Source organism: Hakea prostrata, chromosome 6 (genome assembly GCF_041222555.1).
Source record: "Hakea prostrata isolate BN-2017 chromosome 6, UWA_Hpros_2, whole genome shotgun sequence".
NCBI lineage: Eukaryota > Viridiplantae > Streptophyta > Magnoliopsida > Proteales > Proteaceae > Hakea > Hakea prostrata.
In genome coordinates, this window is record NC_142605.1 from 139,232 (window position 1) to 156,922 (window position 17,691).

The window sequence follows — 17,691 nt, forward strand, 5'->3', positions numbered from 1 at the left end:
ACAGACTGTAAGGCTGATTTCTCCACAATAGGAGCATGAAACATGGTTAATCGACGATTTTCCTCACATTGAACAAGTGCATATGACTGTTCTAGTGTAGGAAAGGGAGAATGACTTAATACTTGCACTCTGATCTGATCATACTCCACATTCAAACCTGCTAAGAAGTCATATACCCGAATCTTATCAATGTGCTTCCTTTAAGTAGTCACATCATCTGGATTAGTGGGGTGATAATCCCCATAATGATCCAATTCCTGCCAACGAGAGTGCAACTCAGCATAATATTGGGCCACAGTCAGTTCCTTTTGGGTAGTCTCATGAAGCTTCTTTCGTAGTTCATAAACCTGTGCATCATTCCCTAACTATCCATAGGTTTCAGTAGTAGCCTTCCAGATTTGGGCTGCAGTATTTAGTAATAGGTAACCCCGGGCAATATTTGGATGCATGGAATTCAAAAGGAATGACATAACAAGAGAGTCATTTGAAATCCATTTATCCTGTAAAACACCTGCGGTAGTAGGTTTGATAGTGGTGCCCATAATGTGTCCAACTAGTCCTCTTCCAGCAATAGTTAGGTAAGCAGATCGAGACCAGATCAAATAATTTGTGCCGTCAAATCTTACCGAAAGAGGATGAAGAGTGGAGTAATGTTCAGATCCAATGGAAGCAGTAGTACCATCGGTGGTTGCCATGTTGAAAGAATTGTCTGCAGTTCTTTAGTCTTCTCCCTTCAAAGTAACTGAAATGTCGCAGAATGCAATAGCCAAACCACAAAAAAAAACTTATAAATACCCCTCTCTCTTTTTTTCTTCTTTTCCTAAACTATGAAAGAAATTACAAATAAACCAACCCTTGAAATATCAATAAACCAATTGAACCAACCAACCCTTGAAATATCAATAAACCAATTGAACCAGAGACAACCAAATATATACCAAATATGATTCGGCCAAAGGATGGATGGTTTGACCTAGTCTACTCCATGCTATGGGTTTAATAGGGTTAGGACTTCAGAAGCATCGAGGTTTACCTGCGATTCTTTGAACTTCCTCTTCTAGAGTTCCCTTTGTGCTGCTGGATGAACGGAGATGGTCACGCTGCCGCTGTTGCAATCGATGGAAAAGAAGTGTAGCTGACAACGGAATTTCAATCCCTGGTTCTTGAGTTCTGAAGAATTTTAGTCGCCACTTGCCACCGACCAGTCTGAAAAGGAATTGACAACGGAGACGGAGAAGATGGAGACTAGGTTTGGTACAAAGATGGCTGGGAAAGATCCAGAATCGAGATCATAATAGGTTTTCCGCCTCGAGCTTTGATTTTAGAAGCGTAAAGAGCTAAAAAAAAATTGAAGCCAGCAAGGGAAGGGGCTGCGTTGTCGATACCATTAGGGGTTTTGTGCAAAGAGAGTTCGAAGAAAGAGCGATGTTGATGGCGATAGCAATGGAAGCAGATATATGGCGATGGTGATGCCAATGGGTTTGAAGAACTGCCAGAAAGTTTCAATGGGTCTTCGATGGTCTTTTTGCGACAGTGACAGCGAGAGAGAGAGAGAGGCTAGGAGGTAGGTTCGACACTCCGCCTTTTTTTTTCACTTCCCTAATCGAATTTAGGCTGTGATACCATGTTGAGAAACATGATATTGGTAGAATGGCTTGTAGATCAATGATCTCAAGCCCTCTGTTTATAATTAAGTGGAAAGTACACTATTACAAGGAAAAGAATTTTACATGAATACTAACTTTAGTTTAACTCCTATACAAACTCTGATTTAACTCCTAGTAGAATCCAACATTCTTCATTCTTGATTGAATAAAGTCATTGAGTTTGAGGATCATGGTTTCCTAAGTTGAGGGGGCCATGGTTGAGTAAGATTTTGTTCAAAATCAAGCAACTTATCATCAAAATGCAGCCTTATTTCTTCATTCCAGCAAGCTTCAAGCAGTCAAGCTGCCCTCTACAAGATCTACAGCCTTACCCAAGTAAGTACAGAATTCCACACCAGATCCTTGCACCACCTCCCTACCCCTTTCCGTTCTTGCGCAGGCCAAGGAAACCCACCCCACCCCATCGCACCCTCTCTCTCTCCCTTCCCCTTCAGTCCCAGCAAGACCCCAGCCCTTCCCTCATCCTCTCTCCAACTCGCAAGGTACCCCTGCCCCATCCCTTGTTCTATGCATAGCAGAACAATCACACCCAGACCCCTGCAGGCCCTAGAAACCCCCTCCCCTTGCACTTTAACACCTTTAGGCACCCTCCCCTCTCCCTGTGACCCTGCTAATCCCTTTCCTCAACCTGCCCACTCCCTGAGATTTCCCCTAAAACTCCCCTCTCCATTCTGCTCCTTGTTTCTGGTGGAAATCAGACAAGCAGAAATAAATACAGAAAAAGGAAAAAGAAAGAATAATAGAAAGAAAAAAAAAAAAAAGAAAGGAGGAGAAAGAAGAAAAGAAAAGACAGAAGAAAAGAAAAGACAGAAGAGAGAAGAAAAGAAGAAAAGAAGAAAAGAAGAAAAGAAGAAAAGAAGAAAAGAAGAAAAGAAGAAAAGAAGAAAAGAAGAAAAGAAGAAAAGAAGAAAAGAAGAAAAGAAGAAAAGAAGAAAAGAAAGCAGAGGAAGAACAAATCCATATTTTTGGCCTTTACCTTGGGGGAGGGGTGTGTTTCTTTTTTTGGTTTTACATCCCATGGGGATTTAAATAATCTAATTTACCTTCCCTTCCAATTACCCTACCCGTAGAAATTTTGTTAAAACTCTGAACTTTCCCTTTTCTCCCAAAGGCCTTCCCATAGAATTTTAGATTTGATCCTGCCAACCTGTAATAGTGTTAAAATCACCCGTGGTTCTTGAAAACTTTCCATGAAAATTACTGGAAGATTTTGAGCAAATCCCAAATTCTATGGAGATCTTCTTAGAAACCCTAACCCTAGAATTGAATTTCCGTCATGGTTTCAATGTATTTCCTCCTAAATTCTCCTTATGCAAATAAGTTCAACTTTCTTATGATCCTGTGTAGTGAGAAGCATACCCATGAGTATTTATTTATGTTGTCTTCAGGTGGTAGCCTTATAGTCATTACATAATGTTATTATATGGGTACAATGATACTTTTGTCCTAAGGGGTATTTCTGTCCTTGTACCTCCTTTGGAAGTTCTCCAGCTCATTGTAAATAATAAAGAGGGGCTAGTGACCAAAATGTCATAAGCCATTATTCTACAATCAACATTGTTCTAGAGCAACGAGGTCAGGTGACTAACTCCTAGGAAGTGCATCGGAAGAGTTGTTCCGGCATTTCTTCTCTATTGATGCTGCTTTGAATGCAATACCATGTGAGTTCCATGTGAAATGGATCTTGCGCTGCATGTGCATGGGAGTAGTGATGTATACTTGATGTTGCCATTCCATAATAGTACAAGCTTGAGATATTTGCCTGGGCCTGCTAGCATATGCATGATCTTCACTCAGATAATCTGGAGGCAGCATATAGAATCTTGAGGTATTCTTCTCAAAAAAGGTGTTCTTTTTTCTCCTCAAAATCAATTGCAAATTGAGGCTACACCGATGTAGACTGGTCACAAACCTCTCCTTCAATGTAAATTTTGGCAAATTATAGAACAATTGGTGGTGTCATTGCTTTTAAGTGCTGATGTATTATTTTCTGCTTGATGTCTTGATTTCCTAAGCTGCATTTGGTGATGCCATTGCTTTTAGGTTTTGATGTTATTATTTTCTGCTTGGTTCCTTGATTTCCTAAGCTGGATTGTGCTTGTTACTTAATCAAGTGCTTTGACAAGTTCTGTTTTTTTCTTCTTCTTGGTTGAGCTTTACAACTTGAATTTCTGGTCACCTATATTAGTTTTGTGCAATTACTATCTGGATTTAACAAACAAATAGTTGGCTTTAATTGTTGCATTTGTAGTTCAACTGATTGAATAATATTAGATGGAATTCTGCATTGAAATTATTTCTGTGGCTTAATAGTGTTGATATTTGTTGCTTTTGCAATAGGTTCGATATTAGATTATTCTTCTGTTGAGCTTTATTTTGGTGAACCTCTACTTTCTAGGCAGACGGTAAAGGAAGACAAGACTCTCTTTTATGGGGATTGGAAAGAGTGTATTCTGCCTCTTATAGTTAATGGGCCATTTGCATTTGACCCAAATTGTTTTGGTGTGGAGCAATATTTTGCTGCAAGAAGCCTTATTGCTTCTCGATCCTTTGAGATAGATGACTATCATGGAGTTGGAATGGTGCCTGTGGCAGATCTGTGAGTAATATCTTCTATTTGTTGGTTTAACTCTTAAAATTACTTAGAGGTGAATGCTTTATTTAGAATGTTTTGAGTTACTAAGGCCATTTGTTTCTAATCAGGTGGCCTGCTGTCAGTTGACTCAGTTGGGATATATTTTTAAGTTGGAATATGGGCATCTGCAATATTTTCTTGTTTCTTCATTGGCTTATTGCTCATTGGTATTACTAAGTTTTATCAAAATGTGGTTTTTTCATAGAATAGAACAGGCAGTAACAGTGGTTGGACCATTGACTGCTAGGTCTAAATGGTTTATAATTATCCAAAGATTCCAAGTTCCAGAATCTTTCACTAGTTGGTCCAAATATTAAATTTTTCTGACAATAAAAATTGAATATTGGACTGACCTTGTATAATATGTTTGTTATTTAAAGGAACACATTTATCAGCCTCATGTAAGAAATAGATTCATTATCCAAAGGATGCTAAAAAGTGAGGCCATTGATTGCTTTATTCATGTCACAATAAGGTCACCACTTCTATTGTATATACACAATATCTAGGGTTGTCAACTGGTTGGTGATGGTCAGTTTCAGTTGGGCACCTTAAATTTGAAGCCTGCACCATTCCTAGCCATTAATGTGATCAGGCCTCACGAGTCGCCTGTTTACAGTAACAAACAGTTGGTCAGTTACCAGGCCATAATTGGCATTGGATTGGGGGAGAAGGAAGCAAGCTTCAAGATGGTGTAGTCCTTCAAAAACTTATGTTCATGGCACCTGTTATCGGTGACTAGCCTTCAGATTCCTTAAAGGTAATTGTTGATGGGCAGCTGGGATTTGCAGTGGCAATCTCTGCATTTAAGTCACAGAAGCTTGATGTTGACTTAGCTCCCTAAGGGCTCGATGCAATCCTATTTTTTGATTCTCATTTGCGATAGCTAGCTGAAAAGATCTGTAAATTGCTAGCGTAAGTAGTGATTCTCAAAAAGAAATTTTGTTCCCTCAATACATATCAGATCTGGCAATAACTTGTCCAGAGGCAATCTCGAAGAAAGAACCAACTTCGATTCCTTGGATCTACTTCGAACGGAGTTTTGATGACTACTCATCCCAAATTCAGCAGTTCTCCTCCGTTCATATCTAGAGATCTGCTGCACTTCAAAGTAACACTACCACCTACTCATGGTTTGAGAACTTGCTCCCACCAGCCATCTCTCTTGTAGATCTAATTTAGAATTTGATTATTCTAAATTAGAATAATTGAGATTTCAATTCAACTAAGAAATTAAAATATTAAATAATAATTGAATATGATATATATAAATAACTATAATTTTTAAAAATGTAATGGTATAAATTAAAAAAATTAATATTAAATAATAATTGAATATAATATAATAAATAACTATAATTTTAAAAATTTAATGGTATAAGTTAAAAAATTAATATTTTATATATTAAAATATATAGATAGAATTTGAATTTCAAAGGCAAACTAAAGAAAAGAAAAAACAATTTTGGGCTTAAAAAAAGAGCTTGTGGCAAGATCTTGGAGGGTTGGATAAAATTTTCCCCAAGTCTTGCTTCAACTCCATCTTGGTTACTTTTAAGGGTTGTTTGGAACTAGTAATTGCTGTCCAACCTCGCCTTCTAAAACACATTAGTGGCGTAAGATTGATGAAAAAACAAGTGTAAATGTAAGATCCATTTCTACCTTAGGGTTGAAATTGCTGCATTGAAGAAGTGAAGATGCAAACTTATAAAACTTATTGTACACAATGATTTTCTTAATATATATGATTACATTATGGTACAAACTCAAACAATTATTCTATATTGTACCTCACACGTGTTCATAATCAATGTTTATACGAGTAAGTTCACATGACAAGATAATAATAAGTTACACCACAAGAGTACAAGACTGAAAACACTATGTAGCTCCTCCAACTCCTGCTCCACCAACGCCAGCACAAGCTCCACCAGGTCGTACAGCTCCTCTACTTCCTCAAGCTTTAGCCAAGTCCAAATAATATATGTTTTCTGCTACAGCTGATGTACAACCTGGGCAGTTTGGAACCTACCAACTTACCAAGGAAGGAACCAGCTAGAACCAACTTGAACCAGCACTGGATGCCAACTCAAAACAACCAGATGGTCCAACTAGAAGGTCCCCTTGCTCCACAGTTTTGTCCAGTCAACCTGGATTGCTTCAATAGGAGGGAGGCCGAGGCACTGTTCACATGAACAGTGTGACAGCCTATTATTTGGCACATTGAGATGTTTCGTAGAGGATTTGTGGGCCAAAATGAGATTACATGAAGATTTTATTCTTGGAAAATTTAGGATCTTGGTTTAGTTTCTATTTTGGTAGTTCCTATATTAGTACTAATGTGTGTCGCTGAATCATAAAGCCTAGTAGTTTTTTATTTTAGTTAGTTTCTGTTTCCATAAGATTCTATTGTTAGTATTGCTAAGTTATTAGTTTCTATTCATTATAAAGGTTTAAATAGGCCTCACATTGCAATAGAAAGGGAGACTTTTGGAGAAATTGATTTGTGGCCTAGTAGCCTCAATTATGGAGAAAATCCATGTTCAACAGCTGAGTTAGCTCTGGGTGAGGGACTAAGGACCGGGATAGCCCATCCTCTACCCCCTTTTTTCTATTTATTCTTCTTTCATATCCCTTTCTTCTTCTTATCCTTCCATGTTCTTCTTCCATACGTAATAGAAAGAAAAAAAAAAGCCTTATATTTTGTCTTTGTTAATGTATTGATCCTGCTCGCCATCGATCTCCGGCTGGTTTATCAACTTTGGGTCGACTTTTGTATTTATAGCTTCATGCACGTAGGTAATTAATTGGTGGCACTTGGGTGTATTTGCATAAACTCCAGCCAAGTATTGCTTCAACATTGTTTTACCTCTTGCCAAGACTCTATCGCAGTAGTTACACCTGTCTTTCTTGCATCCATTCGGACTCCTTGTTGCCATGCAATATTCTCATATGCCATTGTGTAGAATTTTGAAGTAAGAAATAGGAAGTAACCTATAGATTGAATTGGAAACCATCATATTCTATGTCAAGGTGAAAGAATTAAGATACTTATATGTTAACTAATAGAAGTAGTAAAATTTATACATTCAAATAAACAAAGTTTGTGTTTGAAGTTCAAACCTTAGCTAAAATTTAGAGAAATGCTAATATAAGTAGTAAAATTTATACATTCAAATAAACAAAGTTTGTGTTTGAAGTTCAAACCTTAGCTAAAATGTAGAGAAGTGGTGACTGGTTAGCTCATCACTTTGCATTGTATCGAATAGTTTTCTTATCATCATGCTCCTATAGTACCTTTGAATACATGGTGCAAATTTTGGTCAAAACCTATGTTTCATCCTATGAAAACTGAAATATTTAGGTTTCAACCGAAATTTCAGTTGAAACTTGGTACTTATTTTGAAATTTCAACCCTAGGTTTCGGGCCTTATATGACTTTCATTTCATTTGAAAATCTTGCCTCCTACCTATTTAAAGCATAATAAACACAATAGAGCTAGTATTTTGCCAAAAAAACTGCTGAAAAATTATCATTCAAGTATATTAACAAATGACTGATTTCGACAATTACAAAATGTAGTGCATTTAAGCATAGAATCATCAGCATACATGAATTGTTTGATAGGATGGTTACATAGAAATCAACAAAATATAGAGACCAACTAGATCAAGTGATGGTGTCTCACATATATTAAGTTCAAGCCCATTTATCATGTATACATATGTAAAAAGGGCATACCCAGTGCCGAAGCTCCCACACTGTGGGATCTGGGGAAGGGACTTTCTAGGCAGCCTTACCCCTGCTTTTTTTTTTGCAGAGAGGCTGATTTGAACCCGCGACTTCCAGCGCACAATGGAGAGACTCCACCATTGCGCTAGGCCCGCCCTTCATGTATACATATGTATTTTGAAAAATACATAATTTAGAAAATAATTTTTAAAATTTAAAAATTAAAACTAATTAGCAATAATCAAAAAATAAGTTTAACAGCACATAATCATATCATACTCCTAGACTAAACATATATTAATTTCAAAGCAATACAAGATCATTTTAGGCATAAATGTGAAGCAAAAGGGGTGTTGTGGAAATTAGGTATGGCTCATAGCTGTTGGGCCCCAAACTGTTGGAATGGCTCGTACCTGTTGTGGCTTAAGAGGTGTTTGAAGGCAAAAGAGGAGCAAATGAGGTGCTGAAGGCAAAGGAGTTTTGGAAATTAGGTGAAAATGTGATAGAAATCAACAAAAACCAAGGAAAAACAACTCGGAGTGTCGAAACCTGTGAAATTTCTGTCGAAACATTGTACCAAAACAAAATCTGCCCAGTTTCATTTTGATTTGAAAATATACTGGCATTTCGACCAAAATTTCTCATGTTTCGGTTGAAATTTATTCCCTGGTTGTATATATGTACATTACTCATGTGTTATCACTTGCATGATGAAGGAACGACAACCCAGGGTAGCCTTTATGGTTTGAATCACAAAGCCAGCCTTGGTCCTAAATAGACGGGGATGGGTTTATGAAGTAGTCAGTCAAGAAACTTGCTTCACTCTCATATTGATACTAGTTTGGATTAGGGTTGGCTTCATAAGGATACTAATGTCCTCCGTATAAAGTCTATGAGTAGGCATTAGCATTAGAACCCCTACTCTGGTTGCTTAAGTTCTAGGTCCCCCCCCCCACTTGTCTTAGTGTTACTACTTGAGTTACTCTAGCTGTGATTTGTGCACATTGTGCATCTAGAGATTGGATGGTTCATTTACTTATCCTAATTCCTTGTGTAATAACAGCTTTAATCACAAGACAGGAGATGAAGATGTTCACTTCACTTCTGTGTCTTCCCATTCTGGCTCTGGCAGTGACAACGATGTTGAGGATGACGGGGTCGACAGTTGCATCACTAAACTGTCAACTGAAGACCATCGCTTTAAAGAGGATATGTCTTCAAGTGTTCTTTCTGGAAATTATTCTCTTAATGATAGCCATGTTGAGTACTCTCCAAATCCTGAGGATGATCCTACGGCTCTAGAAATGATTATTGTGAAGGCTGTAAAAACTGGGGCTGAGGTTAGCATAGTCATTGATTTAATTTATATTTTCCTTGAGTTTGTTGAAATTTATTTACTTTAAATTTTCAGACTTCTATGTTAAGTATATGGATTTGTTATTGAAATATCTTCCTGCTGATGCTGATTTGAGAAATGAAAGAATTATATTTTTCTGGAAAGATGTTTTATTCTTATAACTTTGTGACTGCTCTTTTTTTTTCCCCTTCCTTTCTTTCTTTTTTCTTTTTTGGTTGTGGGGGGGGGGGGGGTGTCTACGGTTTGACTGACTGAGTTAATGCCCTAGATCAAGGTCCACTTCAGGATCCTCTTCTTGAGAATCAGCAGTCTTCTAGGGTTTGTAATACCCTATGGTTATGAAATTAGGGCTGGAAAGAGGGCTCTAGGTTGGGAATGGGGTAGGTTTAGGTTCAGCTAGGGTTATTAAATCCAAGTCTAAACTTATGCTGGAATTTCTTTTTGCAGAATTGAATGTTAAAGCTAGGGTTTAAAAATTAGGATTTCCTAAGATCCTAGGGTTTTTAGGGTTTGAGTTGGGTTATGGTTATATTCAAAGGTCAAGTTGGAGTTGGGGAAGGTAATCCTAATAGGAATTAGGTTTTGGATGGACGGTTTCAAAGTTATGGTTGAAAGAATGGTTAGGGTTTCTAGAGTTTTGGGATTTTAGGGCGGCAAAGGAATTAGGGTTGGGTTAATTTAATGGGTTGAAATTGGGAGGGAAGGTCACTGGGATGGGCTTTGCTTGGGTGCAGCGGCTGCATGTGCAGCCAACTGCTGGATGGGCAGCCATACACCCATCCAACATCTGAGCCGTTGAATTAAACGGTTCAGAATTAAAGTGGGAGTACGGCTGCACGTCCAGCCGTTGGCTGCATGTGTGGCCGCTGCACTAAAGCAAAATGCCACTAGGATTATGGGAATGATGTTTGTAAAGTGATCTGACGGTTAGATTGCCATAGATTTGACCTTGAAATTTAGGTCTTTATGGAAGTCCGATAATTCCAGAAAAATTATGGAAAGTAAGAAAAGGATATGCGATTTTTTTTTGGGGGGTGGGGGTGGGGAGGGAAGGCTGCGGAAGTGAGAGAAGAAGAAGGATTAGGGTTGGGGGTTTAACTTACTTGGGTCCTTGAAGAAGGATGCTATAATTTCAGAAAATCACTAAGTAGCCACATGACCTCTCTAGCTTGTCTCCAACTCAGTCTATATTTTATTCATCAAATCAACTTGCTGTTTTCAAGGTTTGGAGGCTTATTTATAGCCTACTGAAAGAAATTGAACTAAAGACTCAACTTAAAAAAGAAATCAATCTTGGACTCTAACTTGCAATACAAATCAAACTAAAACTCTTGAGACTTTAACTCACAAGGAACCTTCATAACTTACTCTACAGGAATCCAATTTGAATTTTGAGAGTAGATGTGGATCCTTTGCACAAGGAGTAGGACAAGATTAGGGATCCCATTGTAATTAGGAGTATTTAATAACCTGCAAAATATGACTCAAATTTTAAAGCAAAAGTAGATCTAGAGTCCCTCAAATATACTGGACCCAACTAAACCCTAAGTAGACAACTAAAAAATAGCAAAATCACCAAAATACCCCTCCACTTGGACAAAATTGCTTAGGTTGCTGGTAGGGCTGTTGGATGTTGGTAAGCCCCCTAGACCCTCATTAGGTGGTCTTGGATTTGGTTTACATTGGGGGGTGGGGTTAGGGCTTGAGGGAAAGGGATGGGTAGCTGCTCTATAGCAATCAACATCAGTATCCTTCTTATCAGAAGAAAGATGTATTTCTTACGAGTGGGAGGTCGATGGGATGATAGATAAATAAGTTGATTATTTTGAAGTATCGCTTTAGGTTTTTGATAGGCATTTCATTACATGTGCATTGTGTAAATCAACCTAGAGGGCGGTGAATAGATTGAACTATTAGAAATAGTCTTCATTTCAAATTTATGTTTGGAATTTGAGGAAATTATTACTCAGAAGGTATATTTCATTCGTAAGGCCCAATGGGGGTATTTATAGTTACAATTTGAGTAGACCCTACTCTAAGTAGGAAAAGAAATACAAAAGATGAGTAGATAAACTAATCTTAGACTAATTAGGAAACCAATTTAGCACAAAATGGGAAACCAATATAGAAAATATAAGATAATAAAATACAATTAAAATAGGGAATTTAAAGGGGAATTTTAATCCAATTAGGAAAACTCAGTCATAGTTCTAACAATTTCTTTGTTTATTGAATATTGGCAAATGCAAAGAATGAAGAGATACAGTAAACAATAGAAGATGATGATGCAATGTCTTCTATATGTAGTATAAGTTGTGCCTGACTAGCATCGTCATACAAGTGAGTGGAGCTTGGTCCAGCCATAACTCTGTATATGAAATTATCGAATTATGGAATCTCTTTCTCATCAAGTTTCACCACCTCACTTTCTGTTGGAGCATGACTTAAAATATACACTAAATATTCCATCTTCGTTATACTTAGTTTAAAACCTTTTGACTCCATAGTTGATTGCCATATCTCTAACTCGGCAATAACCCCTTCTTGTGTCTCATCTTCCAAAACAATATCACCAACGAAAAGCATGCACCAAGAAACCTCATCTTGAATGTCTTTGGTTAAATCATCCATGATAAGATCAAATAAACAAGGGCTTAGGACTAATTCTTGACGTAACTTAATTGTAATATGGAATTCGCCACCTTCCCCGTCATTCTTACCCTTGTCACTAAACCATTGTACATATCCTTAACTATGTCTGTATTCAATTACTCCAATACTTGCTAAATTAACTCTTTTGGGACTCTGTTGTAGGCTTTTCTAGGCCAATGAAGACATATATGAAGATCCTTCTTACACTATATACCTTCTCCTAATAAGGTAAATGTCTTTCATCATAGATCTTCCTGGTATAAACCGAACCAGATAATAGTGGTTTCTTGTCTCAAATAGGTTTCAATTATCCTCTCCTATAACTTCATAGTATGACTCATCAATTTTCGGTGGAACACATACAATTACCAAAAAATTTGTTGAAAACATAGACTGAGGTTTTCTAATTAGAATATGATTATTTTTCTCAATAAGTCTAGAGTTTTATTTCTATTTGTTTTATATTTCATTTTCCTATTTAGTATAGAGCTTAACTAGGTTGTAACTATAAATACCCTATTGGGGTCTTGTGAATGATATACTTTTAAAGGAGCAATTCCTCACATTACAACATGGTATTAGAGCAAGGTTTTGTTTTCATCCTACGGAGGTGCTGTAGAAATTTAGAAGTCGCTATTCACATGTTTGTTTTCTTTTCGGGTATATTTGAAATGTATATTGGGTGATTAAGTGCATGTCTAGGAAAATTTTGTCTAAGGAGTCTGGATATTTAAGCGGACCGGTTGTGTCCCTCCAGTGTTTCTTGGAAACTTTCATGGGGTATTTTGGTTCAACAATATACCAATTGGAGGTAACCTGAGGAGATACTTTTCATGTGAATTAGTGGGAGTAACTTTGAAAATATTTTAGGACTTTTTTGTAATTTTGAAAAAGTTAAGGGACTTTTCTATAATTTGCAACAATTTCAGGGAATTTTTCGTAAATTCTAAAAAAGTTCAGAGTTTTGTTTGCAATTGCCAACAATTTCAGGGACGTTTTTGTAATTTTGAAAAAAAATCCAAGGACTTTTTTGCAATTTTTAACAATTTCAAGGACTTGTTCGTAATTTCGAAAAAGTTCAGTGGGCTATTTGTAAATTTGAATAATTTCTCCTTATGATGATGGCTGATCCCATATCTCCTTTATCTGGTACATCTAAAGAGTCTCCCATGTCTTCCATTCATAAGGATCGTGAGTTTTCTCCGCTTCAGATAACCACTGTGAAACTTAATGGGACAAATTATCTTAGATGGTCTCGTTCAGTTTCCCTCGTTGTTGGTGCTCATGGTCTTACTGGCCATCTTGATGGGACTTCTACGAAACCTTCCACACCTGGTTTGCAACTTTTCAAGTGGTATATAGATGAATGCTTGGTCATGGGTTTTCTCATCAACTCCATTGAATCTAGTATAGCAGAGAGTTATCTCCTCCTTGCTGATGTGGCAACTATTTGGAAAGTTACTAAAGATACATACTCCAGAGTTGGCAATGATGCACAATGCTTTGAAATTAGATGGAAAATCAATTAGTTACAGCAGAATGACCTTCCTCTTTCTCAATACTATAACAGTCTTCGGGGATATTACAAGACTTTAGATTTCTATAGGAAGTTTACCAAAGAATGCTGGAGATTCTATTGCCTATCAACAATGGGGAGATAAACAGAGAGTTTATGATTTTTTGGCAAGATTGTATATAGAATTTGATCAAATTCGCGCACAGATCTTTTCTAGAGAGCTTTTCCCTTCTCTAGCTCAAGCCTATGCCATGGTAGATACCGAAGACAGTCGAAGGACAACTATGGTACACACTCAAACATCTGATAGATATGCATTGGTGGCTGGTTATGGCAATAATAAATCTAGTTCTGATCATTTTCACCCTTTAGTAAAGTGTGAGTATTGTGGAAAAGAGCGTCATACAAAGGACAAGTGTTGGAAGTTGCATGGACGTCCAACAAATTCCCGTGGAGGAGGTATAAATGGAATCAAGGGCAGCAATCAAACATCTGCAAATCAAGCCAGTTCTGACACCCTGAGTACTCCAACATCCCTTTCCTCGGATGAGCTCCAGCACCTTCGCCAATTGATGTCCAGACTTAACTCATCTTCTCCAGTACCGACTTCCAGTGCTAGTATAGCATCTGTCATTGTTCCCTGTGTTGGTCCACAATTTCCCACAGGTATTTTGGTTGTCACAATGTCAATTTTACTTATCCCTCCTAGGTAATTGACTCTGGGGCAACCGACCATATGACAAGCTCATCTACTTTGTTTCATACTTATTCATCTGTACCTATTGCTTAAGATGTTCGAACGGCTGATGGGTCTCTCTCCCCTATCTCTAGGAAATGATTTATTATCTGTTCACCTTCTCTTACCTTATCTAATGTCATGCATGTTCCTAAGTTTTCGGCTAATCTTTTATCTATTAGTAGCCTTACTCGTGATATGAACTGCAAAATAACTTTCTTTTTTTCTCATTGTGTGTTTCAGGACTTGGAAACGGGGCTTACAATTGGTAGTGGTAGACAGAAAGGGGGGCTCTACTTAATGGATGGGTCCCCATCAGCTCTTTCTACGGTCTCTAGTTCCACCTCTCTTGCACTTTTTACCTTATTATAGTGGCATAGTTTTCTTGGCCACATTCCTTTACCTATTATGTCCAAATTATTTCCTGATCTGATTAAAAGGTGTAATTTGAATGGTTTTTATTATGAGACATGTATTTTGGCCAAACAGACCAGGCATGTTTACCCTATTTCAGATAATCGTAGTAAAATTCCTTTTTTAGTCATTCACTCTGATGTGTGTGGTCCTTCTCGAACTGTGTCTGTATCTGGTCATAGATGGTTTGTTACCTTCATTAACTGTTGTACTAGGGCCACATGGGTTTACGTCACCAAAAAAGTGACGTTTTCTCGTGCTTTCAAAATTTTCATAATATGATTAGGACTCAGTTTGGGGCAACAGTTAAAATCCTTTGTACGGATAACGGAACTGAGTACTTGGGTGGCGCATTCCCTTCCTACTTAGCAAACCATGGCATCATACCCTTAAGTAGTTGCGTCAACACTCCACCTCAAAATAGGGTTGTCCGAATGCAAGGATAGACATCTACTTAAGGTAGCATGTTCCCTCATGTTTTCTATGCATGTGCCTCTTCGGTTTTGGGGTGAAGCCGTTCTTATTGCGGCATATCTAATTAATCGAATGCCTTCCCGAGTCTTAGATCAACGCTGTCCCTTTGAGGTTCTCTTAATGACAACAGTTTTTACAGTCTCACCTAAGGTTTTTGGATGTGTTGCCTTTGTCTGGAACCACCATGAACAACAGTCTTTACAGTCTCACCTAAGGTTTTTGGATGTGTTGCCTTTGTCTGGAACCACCATGTTCATGGAAGGGGTATAAGTGTAATCATCCTAGTTCTCGTCATTTTTTTGTCTTTATGGATGTTGTATTCCTGGAACAAATTCCTTATTTTCCCTCTACACCTCTTCAAGGGGAGAGTTTTATTGAAGAGGTTCCAGTGTTGATGCCTCTCGATATTTCTCCTGAGATTCCTGCAGATGATCCTCCTTTGGAAGATGGAATGATCGGACAGGAACAACTGGTGGATGATATACAGGGGAAGACTAGACCTCTGAAGACCTATAAAAAAAAGCAACAAGTGATCCCTTCTAAACCAAGCCAGTCAAAAGCTTTGGTTCCTGGCCCTGAACAATCCGTTCCTCCAGGTGAGTCTGTCTTTTACCCTTCTTCTAATCCTACTTTGGACTTACCAATTACATTAAGAAAGCAGCCTTGAACTTGCACCAAACATTCTATTTCCAATTATGTTTTATATCAGTCTCTATCTTTAGAATTTCAAAGTTTTATTTCCTCTTTGTCCTCTACTTCTATTCCTAACACTTGGCAGGAGGCATTATCTCACTTAAATTGGAAAGAAGCTATGGATGAGGAAATGCAAGCTCTGGAAAAAAACAAAACGTGGGACTTGGTGACTTTGCCCATAGGAAAGCAGACTGTTGGGTGCAAATGAGTGTTTGTGATTAAGTACAAGGTAGATGGGACTGTTGAAAGGTACAAGGCAAGATTGGTGGCCAAAGGTTTCACTCGGACTTATGGCGTTGACTACCAGGAGACATTTGCCCTTGTTCCCGATGAACATAGTTCGTACTATTATTTCATGCGTAATTAATAAAGGGTGGAGTTTACAACAATTAGATGTGAAGAATGCCTTTTTGCATGGAGAACTCCAAGAAGAGGTATATATGGATATACCACATGGGTATTCTACTACAGAGACTTATAGGAAAGTGTGCAAGTTAAAGAGGACTTTATATGGGTTGAAGCAATCTCTAAGAGCGTGGTTTGGAAAGTTCTATAAGGCAATGATATCTAATGGCTATAAGCAGAGCAATGTAACTACACTTTGTTTATTAAAAGAGATGGTTGCCACACTACTATACTTTTAGTATATGTGGATGATATTGTGATCACAGGCAATAGTGATGATGAGATTTCAGCATTAAAGACTTTTTTGGGAACTGAATTTGAGATCAAAGATATGGGAAAATTAAGACATTTCCTAGGTTTAGAGTTGACATATTCTACTAGCGGTGTATATCTATCTTAGGGGAAGTATACATTGGATCTTCTTGAGGAAACTGGAATGCTAGGATGTAAGCCTGTTGAGACTCCTATTGAGCCTAATCTACACTTGAAGGCAAAGGAAGGAGAACCAGTTGACAAGATTAAGTATCAAAAATTAGTGGGAAAGTTGATTTATCTATCTCACACTAGACCTGACATCACATTTGCTGTAAGTCTTGTTAGCCAGTATATGCATGATTCCTATTTCTCACATTTGGATGCAGTATATCAAATCTTAAGATACTTGAAGACTACTCCAGGAAAAGGAATTTTAATTTCAGCTCATGGACATTTGAAGATTGAGACATATATAGATGTAGACTGGGTAGGATGTCCAGATGATAGGAGGTCTACCTTGGGTATTGTGTATATGTGGGAGGTAATCTTGTGACTTGGAGAAGCAAGAAACAGACTGTGGTTGTGCGGTCCAGTGCCGAGGCCGAGTTTAGGGTGATTGCTTAAGGCATTTGTGAGGTACTATGGCTTAAAGGGCTGCTTCAAGAGGTTGGGACAGATTTGGAGGTTCTTATACAGTTATACTCAGATAGTAAGTCAGCAATCAACATAGCTCATAACCCAGTACAGGATGATAGGACGAAGCATGTGGAGATTGACAAACATTTCATCAAAGAGAAGGTTGAGGCTGGGCTGATCCATATCACCTTTGTTACTTCAAATGAGCAACGGGCTGATGTGCTCACAAAGAGCTTGAGCACGAAGATATTCAATTACATTATGAGCAAGTTAGGCATGATAAATATCTATGCTCAAACTTGAGGGGGAGTGTTGAAAACATAGACTGAGGTTTTCTAATTTGAATATGATTATTTTTCCTAATAAGTCTAGAGTTTTATTTCTATTTGTTTTATATTTCCTTTTCCTACTTAGTATAGGGCTTAAGTATATATGCTAATACCCAAAACTTGACAAAATTGCCTCTTTAATTTGAAAAAGCACTGTAAACTTGTGCTTTTCACCATTTCTGTTGGGAA

At 37.7% G+C, this 17,691-nt stretch overlaps 1 protein-coding gene across 1 annotated transcript in view; it reads left to right on the plus strand.

Moving 5' to 3' along the window:
- Positions 1–17,691, plus strand: part of LOC149012063 (SET domain-containing protein) — a 50,039-nt gene that overhangs the window by 10,648 nt on the left and 21,700 nt on the right. Inside the window, exons 3-4 of the mRNA XM_089159479.1 lie at positions 4,070–4,266; positions 9,099–9,375. Coding sequence (XP_089015605.1) covers positions 4,070–4,266; positions 9,099–9,375 — 474 coding nt within the window. The remainder of the gene's footprint in view (positions 1–4,069; positions 4,267–9,098; positions 9,376–17,691) is intronic.